At 30.8% G+C, this 10,424-nt stretch overlaps 1 protein-coding gene across 1 annotated transcript; it reads right to left on the minus strand.

Moving 5' to 3' along the window:
* Positions 1-3,105: 3,105 nt before the first annotated feature.
* LOC114392053 lies at positions 3,106-5,551 on the minus strand. Its single transcript, XM_028353090.1, has one exon. The coding sequence runs from the start codon at positions 5,068-5,070 to the stop codon at positions 3,367-3,369; it is 1,704 nt and encodes a 567-aa protein (XP_028208891.1). The 5' UTR covers positions 5,071-5,551; the 3' UTR covers positions 3,106-3,366.
* Between the last annotated feature and the right edge of the window lie 4,873 nt (positions 5,552-10,424).

The raw sequence follows: 10,424 nt of genomic DNA on the forward strand, positions 1-10,424 counted from the left end.
TGATATTCTCTATCCCGACATACATATAAATAAGAAAAATATATAAAAATATGAAATTAACTAAAATAATTTTATTCAGTTAATCTAAAGGAGTTCATGTGAGTAAAATGATTACATTCGCTTTACTATAACCAAATAAAATTTATTAAAAATGTATTTGGCTTAGAACAAAACCGTCAAAGTTTATAATTTTTTTTTGTTAAACAATGTAATAAAATATAATATAACATCATGCAATTAAAATAAAAATTCATGTCTCAATATCATATCCTATCAAAGTATTGTGTCCCAACGTCATCTAGCACGAGTTTCTTTAAAGTCATCCACGTAGTCATCTGCTCCCACGAATACAATTTTCGATATCATCATAGGATTCAAACATAAATAACACACAGAGAGTGAGTTATCACATTTCTAAATAAAATACAGATAAATAAAGACATAATCGATATAAATTGTAGAAGTATTTATAACATAACTCATCTCAATACAATCTACATTACTTCACCACTTTATCATTTCAAATTCATTTTTCAATCACCAATCACGTTACACATGAATCACACACTCGAGTCAAGACATAACAATACGCATCAATTTCATAATAAATAATTCACAGGTGTTATACAACATTAATACTAAGACTCAAACATATATACAATGTGATACTATGTCAGTGAAAAACCACATTAGGGCGCTTAGGAGTGCATAACAAGATACACCACGCAATGGGTATGTCAGGTCACACTCACTAAGTAAAATCATAAGATGACTAATCAGGGTCACTCTGTTTTACGAGAATGCTTTAACCATATGGGATTAACATAGGCTTAAAGGATTTGTTAGGGCTTCACCTTCCTAATTCGTGTTTCAAACATGTTTAACACATTGCGCTACAATTTAACACTTTGGGTTCCTAACTAGGAATCCTATACTTTCCTTTTAACACTGTGCATAAACACTTTTCTCAATGTAAACACCAATCGGATTATTGTATAATTTACCGCTCACAACACAAGTATGGTCACATAAAGTGTTAACCACACACTTATTCACAATTAAATTTCATGTCCACAATTTTAACATATCACAACGTCACATTTCACCATCACATGTTTACGTGGATCTCACAATTCAACGCATGTTCAACTTTGCACTTATACTCAATCTCAATAATAATGTTATGATCTCAAAGCAACATGTTATATCACAATTAATCACATATTTAATTTATCACTTACATACAATTTTAATCACAATTTCATGATCTCAATATTACAATCTCGTAATTATAATTATACATGAAGAATTACAATATAATAAACATCCAAAAATAAACTACAATTTGATCCCCTAAAGATCCACACACATATTCATTCTAACCCCAATTGCGATAAACTCATCATTTACCTCTAAGCGGACTCACGTGTGTACTCTGACAATGATAACAGTGTCTTTAGAGATTCCTCAAGTTTTTTCTCTGTTTTCTCTGTTAGGATTTCCAAGCGTTAGAGATAATGAGAAGAGATTGAAGCCTCTAGTTCACTGTCTGCGTGTGATGAGAATTGATCCCTCCACAGAAATTACTTTACAAATCCCAACGGTGGAGATTTGAGGAAATATATTTAAAACCTGGTGTCTAAATTTCACGATGATCTAACGGTTAACGAGTTCAGAATTATAGTTTTACTGGATAAGTTTGGGTGTATGCAAGAAAAACAAAGAGCTACGTGCGAGGGACATTCCTTTCACCACATACACTGTTTCGAAAATTCCAACAGTGGATATGTGTGAAAATAAGTTTCGAACATGGTGTTCGAATTACATGACGATTCAACGATTAACGAGTTTAGAATTGACGTTTTATTGAGACGAGTTTTTGTGTATACGGAAAAAAAAAAAAGAATTTTGAGAGAGAAGAAGGGAAAAGGAAATTGAGAGGAAGAAACATATAAATATAACTAACCTACATGTCTCTGTACATAACTAGAATACTTAGGATCTATTATTTATTTTATTTCTTTTATTTTATCATTTTATACAAAAAATTATATTTTACTCTGTATCAACTGAATAAATAAAATATTATTTTTAAGAACATATATTTATTGTATTTATCTTAAAATTATTATTTTAATTAATAAAATTATTTTTCCTTATTTATTTAATTATAAAAACTTTATTATTTTTTTAAAATTGTATTTATTTTTAAATTAATTTTTTTAATTTATTTTTTAAAAAATGAGATACTACACAACCACTCAAAAATAAAGAAAAAAAAATATATAGTACCGGAAAGAAAGAAGATGGACCATATACAGGGATCAATAATTGAAGCAGAACCATCGGTAATTAATGGACTAATGGCAGTGTTATCAGAACGCTGGACTGGTTGAACCAAGAACTGAATGTTATAATTATTGATATAATTTTAAGTGAATAATTTTAATTTTAACTGTTAATATATATTATTTTGTGATGTTGAATTTAAATATTATGACATTTAACTTAGTTTCATGTTTAATTTTAAATATTATGTTATGAGTTATGGGTTAAGACATCTATAAGTAACGCTTAATTTTTAATACTACAATGTTATAAATATTATTATAATATTTATTGTTTAACATTATTTAATATATTATATAAAATAGTCTTATTTAATTTATTAAACCTTAAATTAATATCCTTGCCAATTCAATGACTCGTTCAATTATAAAAAAAAGGCTAGTAGCAGAAAGCCAGAAACAGATGGACCATGTACACGATAAATAATAAATTATTGGAGCGTAACATAAATAATTAATGGATTAATGGTTGATGAAGTGGAGCAATCCATGTTCCATGGCAGACATGCTAGAAGTAAAAGCCGAAAAAGAAAAGAGGTGCATGTGTTAGACATATTAATATTTATACTATTACTCAGTATTAGTGAGAAAAGTTTGCTGCAATAATTAATTGTAACCGTCCACTGTCAACAAGAAAAGCACAATTGCACAAAGTTACCTTTAACTACAAGGCCTATATAGATGGCTACAAGTCAAGTAGTAGTAATTACGGCTTAGATTTTAAGCCCATGGATACTCTAAACAATAAGAGAGATCCAAACAAAGAATAGCTATGAAATAATGCTATTGATCATCGATAGTGAAATGTGTTTTGATGAGTTAAAATCCCCTGCTAATCTACAAGTGGAACAATCTCATTTATACACATAACTCACAGTAACAAAAAATATGAGCAAGAAAGAAAGCCAAACCTAACTACATAGAAACAGCAAGAGTCTCCAAGCATAGTAGACACAACCTCAATAGTCTTCAACCAAGCATAATCTATAGGGTGTGCATACAAAACTTGCTTCAAATGCTATCTTGCACATAGGGCATTGAGAAGAACATGAGCTAACATAAGGTCCACGAAATATTGATGTCCAATTTGGCCATCTCTCCACTTCATTTTTGCTGGAGCTCTTCCATAGTGAACTCCATCATTACACCGGTTATCAAAATGCCATGGAAATGTCATATCAAAGTTATCAATCACACCAGAAACAACTCCTGCTTGCTTCAATTTCTCCAACAACACACCATTGAACACCTCCATCTTGTTAGGATTGAATGCTAGTGACCTTGCATATCCACCAGTTGCAATTGTATTCCGGTAAAACACTCTTGGCCATGCCAACCCTCTTTGCTTCACTGTCTTCATAACATCTCCCCAAAAGGATGCTGCATAGTCAGCTCCAACAGAGAATGCTCTTATGTTGTGCCAGTGGACACCATCATGTAAGCCAGAGTTCATGACCACAGTGTCTGGAATTGTGTCTTCTGAGAAGTACTTCTTTAGCAAATCTTGAAACCCTTCATCTTTCAGAGAATCCAACCCCAGATAGTTTTGTGTCTCATTCCAATGCCCATTGAAGATGCTTGTAATCCTAACTGTTTGAGAAGGGTCTCTTGGGTTGGAAAAGTTCATGTCGAATCTTCTGGGGACAGAAGATATTTCAGGCAAGTCTAAAACAAAGTTGAGCAAATTTCTTATGGTGTCAACATGGTTTGAATCACCCCAGAAGAAAACCCATCTGTTTTTCAAGCAATTCCAAGCAGACTCAGCTGAATACAACTTGAATGAGCAATGAGTTGAATACACCCAACCATTACTCTCCAGAATTCCCAAGGAACCATCACACCAAGGAGCTTGGCAAGGAAAATCCGGCGCTAGGCACCGGTACCTACCATCATTTTCTATCGAGCAGTCATCATTCTTGCCATGCCTTGTCCACCTTCCAATCCACACATCCCTGACAAAATCAGAAGCCTTGCAAGCCTGCAGTTCTGGTAGCTGAACACTGCTCTTGTAGAATCTGATTGCAACATTTCGCAGCATTCGGTCATAAGAAAACTTCCACGGGGTGAACTTCAGACCTTCAAAGTGTCTATAGAGCAGGATTATAGTGAGATTGTAAACCCCATCAAAATCTGGGTGAACCTGCAGTGAAATTGAGTAAGAACCATTGCTGAAATCTTTCACCAAAGGCCTAGATTTCCATGATTCCCCTGAAAGATCAGCCTCAAAGTAGTCTCCACCTACACAAAGAGGCTTCTCTGAATCATCCAGTGCTTGAAAACCAAATTCATGCACATATCCAGCTGATAGATCAACCACTTCCCCACCATCCAACCAAGGAATTGCAATCTCCACAGCCTTGGAATCTTTACAAGGCTCACCTCCACGAGCTGACCATCTAGCTATGAGATTTGAAGTCAAGTTGGGTTCTAACTCATTTGAAACCCAACTTGCATGCCCCTCAACTAGAAGGGACTTTTTGCCATATACAGGACTGTATGGAGAGACAAAAGTTAAAGTTAAATTAGGAGTATGAGACCTTACAGCAAGATAATCTTGTTGATACCTCCAAGCTTGAATGATGTTCTTGACTGTGCACCCATCAATGCTCCAAACCACAACCATTCCAACCAAAACCAAAGCAGTGAGCAACCCAACACGCCAATGAAGCATTAGAATGGACCATAGAGCCCGTTGGGGCGAAATCACAACCTTCTCTGGCATGGCATCACAAAACGCCACCACCCCAGAACAGCTACCAACAAATCCACCTTCCAATACCGCAAAAGTTGCTATCTTTTGACGACAACACGCCAAACCAAACCACAAAGAGTGTCTTCCAAGCACAAGTGTCGATTTTCCCAAGGAAACAAAACTTGATGATTGAAGGAAAGGGAAAAACAAATCGTGGGATACTACTCACAAGTTACAAGGCGTGTTTACAATTTCAATGAAATGTGTGTGTGAGAGAGATAATAGTGTTGCGGTTGCGGCGAATGGGTCGGTGTGAGTTCGAGAGGAAAGAGAAGGCTTTTCACATTGTACTCCATGAAAGTAAGTAACTCAGCAGATTTCAGACATTGTAGGTATCAACCTCAGTTTATTTATGAACTTTACTCTCTTTTTCATCTTGTTAAACTTTGATTTGCTTGGTTACATACGGGCTGAGCTGTGGATTTTTTTTTTCCCTGTTTGTAATCAAAGTTGTCTTTTGCTTTATTATTATTCTTAATTACTCCGACTGTGGATGTGGTTTTCAAGGTACTTTTGGTCTTAAACTGTCGAACATAAAATTCATTATGCAACATTGAATGCGCAATCTTAAAAGGATTCATTGTGGTTTCTCGTTTCATTAATTTTAAAGCCAAATGATAACTAGTGCCGTTGCAATAGAAATATTTCATTTAAAAGTTAAGTGCGTAGTATTATTAATACTCTATATTGTGATTTGAATGCTTTTTTAACATGAATTTTAATAAAAAAATATTTTTAAGTGCCTAGGTGTTCTTTAAGTCTTAAATTCTGTCTTGATTCTAATGAATTTTTAAAACTCAATTCATTTAAACTTTCTGTTATAAAAAAAATCTTATAATTCACGTTAAAATATAAGATTAGGCATTAAAAATAGGTTAACAAGCATTATTTTAAGATCTTATAATTTTATATATTTTCCATAATCTTTATTTTGTTAAAATAAGCATTAGTGTTTTTTTTTTTTTACTGAAATAAGCATTAGTGTTTAAACAGAAAAATAATTGTTATCTTAATTTTCATAAAAATAATTTACAATTTTAAGTCCCATTAAACACTAATCACTCTCGAACTCACATGCTTATAAGTATTAAACATTAATCCAACATTAAACTCTGTTTGTTTTTATGTTAAAAGTCTCATTAAATACTAAGTCTTATTAATCGGTGTTCTTAAAATATAAAAATTAAAAAAGTATTATTATAAAAATCATTAAAAAAAATAATAACAAAATTTTACGTATCCTAATACAACATTTTAACTGCATTTGTCAAACACTAATACAACATTTTAACTCGGTGACCTTCAACTGCATTGAAAAGTATGCTAACGAAAAACAAACACGCGTACAACACATTAACGGTAGACGGATTGATGCTTCGGTATTAACGAAAGTAAGGAATCCTAAGGCAGTAGTTACAGTTACGGCAGTGTTTTAAAGAAAACGGGAATTCCACAAATTATAGTTAAAATGATTAAATATATTGTCAGTGTTATCAAAATTATACTATTACTGTACTTAATAATATTTTAGTACACCGTAGGTTGACAAAATGTATTGTCGACAAATTTATTTAAATTATATGATACTATTATGTATTTAATGATAATATAATATTTTTATGGTGATAATTATCATATTTAAATAAAAATTAATAAACTAACTATTGATAAAAAATATATAATCACTCATATAAAAAACTTTTATATTTAATTTCACAAATTTTAAAAAAAAGTAAAACGTTTTGTTGTTTTATTATTTTCCAAACATTAAGGGCAACATTTGTAATAATTATTATTTGTGAAAATAAGAAATTAAAATAGAAATATTTTTTTTAAAACCAAACATATCTTTTGAGTCTGGCAATTTTCTAATACAATTTATTATTGATGTGATATTATTATCAATATTAATTGTAAGATTAGTATTATAAAAGTCTATTTATCATTGATGTGTTGAAATTTTTTATTTTTATAAAATAATTATATTAATTATTAATCATTGATAAGTTTTATTTTATGTGATCAATTAACTGAGTTAGTTAGATCATTAAATAAAATAGTATGAGTTTAAGTAAATAAACACTAGTGTTTATTCATTAGTGGATGATAAAAATTTTATATTGTTAACACATTATAATAATGCTATGATCTCCAATATATTCAATGTCACACATAGGTTCTCTTTTCTTCATATGAAGAATAACAAATGTGTTACTTAAAAAATATAAAGACTTATCATAATGTCATCATTTATGATTGATAATCACAAAAATCTTACAATAATTATTAAAGAGAACGCTTAGATCAATAACTGAACTAATTAAGAATCCATGAATTTCATTTAATCCTTAACAATCAAATATGTCATAGATCTTAAGACTTTAGATGAATTGTATTAAATTATAAACTTTTAATTTTTTAGTTTATGCATGAAAAATAAAGAATAAAGATTAAATATTAAAAATAATCTCAAACATGAGTGATTCTATATATATATATATATATATATATATATATATATATATATATATATATATATATATTACTAGTATCTACATAAAATTATAGTTCTAAAATTAATTTTAATATACATATTTTTTTTTATTGATCAACATTCATATTGTTGAACTTCTAAGAAACAAAAGCTGAGAAGAAATTAAATAGTGGCGTTGAGGCTAGGCCGCACATGAAGAGAGTGGGGTTGAATCAGCGTGCAGTCCGCAAATAATGAACAATTCTATTTATTTTTTTGGTACCGTCCACTTGTCCCATCCAGAACCACAAGTGTTTTCTTTTTTTTCCACCCATAAGCAATAATATAACACTTCTGTTGATTCCCGCCAGAACATCACAGAGAGAAAGTTGCAGTGGCGGCTGATTGAAATTTCACTCACAATTTCGTAAAGAACTAAAAATTATGAACCCACAAATAGTGTGCGGATAATACACGATAATTAATTTTAATATAAAAATTATGCTGAAACTATAAAAAATTAAAGAAATTACTATTTACTTTTATTATGAAAAATTATTTAGTTATTCTCATTCTATCAAACAAAGGAGACAGGAAGGGATAGCTAAAATTGTATAGACTTTGATATATATAATTGTATTAAAATTAACAGGACTATAATTTTTAATAAAAAATAATATTTGTATATATTTTTTAAAAGAAAGTAGGATAGGGTTAAGACACATCTTTATCCCTCCTTCCATCCGTTCATGTTATTACTAACATACCTTTTTTAGGAGAAGTTCATGTTTGTTAAAGGCATCCGTCTGATATCCAAAAAAATAATACTATTATGTTAAAATATTTTTTAATTGAGTGTGATGTATTTTTAATCAATAGTTTTTATTTTATTGATTTCTACAGCTATTTTCATTGTTAAACAAACATTCTAGTTTAATTAGTTTAAGAAAAAAAAAGCACATTAAAAAAAAGAAACGTATTTCCTTTAAGAAATGCAAATATTAAATTTAAATTTAGTCATAAATGGTTGGTCCAAAGTGAATGAACTCCTTTTAAAAAAATGGAATGAACTCATATTCCTTGAAAAAGTGAGTTTAAATTTTGTAGATGAAAAAAATTATTAAGAGGGAGTACTCCAATAAAATGATGATTAAGTAAATTTTTTAACAGAAAGTATTCATCGATAAAAATAATAATCTTTGCACTAACACTAGTATCATAATTACTAAAAATATTAAATTTAAATACGGAGTGAAGATAGTCATTAAATTAGAGCCTACACAAATAGGTCTTATTTTTAAAATGTAAATATGAAAACTAATACTCTAGTGCCATAATCATTGTCATTCCAAAAAGTGGCAGTTTAAAAAGGATTGTTTGTTGAAAATACATGAAATTTTGCTTTAGTGCATGTAAGGTTTTCCCCCTCCTAAGAAATAGCAAAATTCGCATGATCTATTTTGAATTTTTTTGTTTCAGTTTCCAGTTTTAAAGCAATGGTTAGATCATAGATGCACTGTCTAAGAGTTCCATCAAGATTTAGTTCAATGGAATTGAGTTCGTGACTAATCAATCAAAATTTATGACTTGAAGGATTAACATAGATCAGTGAAGCCAAGAAAGTTATTATAGATCTACCGATTCAGAACATTGCCTCGGGTGAATGCCATACATGTACATTCATATTCATATTCATATTCACGTGAATAACTGAATGAGATGTATTTTCTTCAATAAGACAAACTTGAGTTGCTTGCTAACCTCTACAACAGTGGAACAACATAGCCCTACGTATAAAAACTGTATATATTATAATACTTTCTCACTTCCGGTCATTAGCATCCGCACATGCCCAGCGCTTCTTCAGGTGACATTTGTCGCATTTATTTATTTGGACAGAAAAGCCAAGGAACATTTTAATTGTGGAGACTTTCTAAGATATTTCACAAACAATAAATTTATCGTGCTATATAGTATATCGTATATATAACTCAATGTGTATCACTTGGACGATATAACTCGTCACTTTTATTTTCTCATTTTAACTTACTTTTTTCATTGCTGCGGATGAAGTTTAACTATACAGTGGGGGTAAAAACTTTTAGTCAGTGAGGGATACTAAGAAAACTGGAAGTTGAAGCCTCACAACACAACCCACGAACGCACTCAGCGTCTCAGCTTTTCACAATAGACGCATTACGGTGCTATGATATTGATTTAAGCACGATCATGGAATCAGACAGGTCCAGCTAAGCCAGGTATTGACAGTGTTTTTTTTATTGACAAATGCTAATTTTGTTAAAAATATCAGTAAAAGAATTTGAATTCAACCTCCTCTTTTTCTTCTCTCTTCATCCTTAAGTCTAAGTCTATATTTTCCTACCATTATGTCAACATTATATCTCCATCACACGTGTTGGATAGTGATATGAATGGTTCCTAAAAAAAGCCCAAAATATATTTTGAGATGGATACACTAACTCAGGTAGAACAACACACGATGCAGAAACGCACTTTAATTAATTACGTAATTAAATTCAAATAAAACCTGAAGGATTGACAGTATTATCTACAATTGAGGAGATAAGATGGGATAGGAGGTAACGATAATGTCAAGTGCATGCAGCTCTTTCAAGCTAAAATGGGAAAATATTGACTGAAAAGATTAGGTTCGAAGTTAATAACCGCCTTGAATGATGAGTTGGATTTTTGGCCAGCTGCTCAGTGGTTACCAACTTCACCAAAATCATTTTTGTTTCTGGATACTCACGGTAAGTTCTTAAGAGTTCACATCAATGTAATCCAGAAGTTAACGACTTAACGGTATGCATAGAAGAAAGCAAAGGTAAAA

This window comes from Glycine soja, chromosome 17 (genome assembly GCF_004193775.1).
Source record: "Glycine soja cultivar W05 chromosome 17, ASM419377v2, whole genome shotgun sequence".
NCBI lineage: Eukaryota > Viridiplantae > Streptophyta > Magnoliopsida > Fabales > Fabaceae > Glycine > Glycine soja.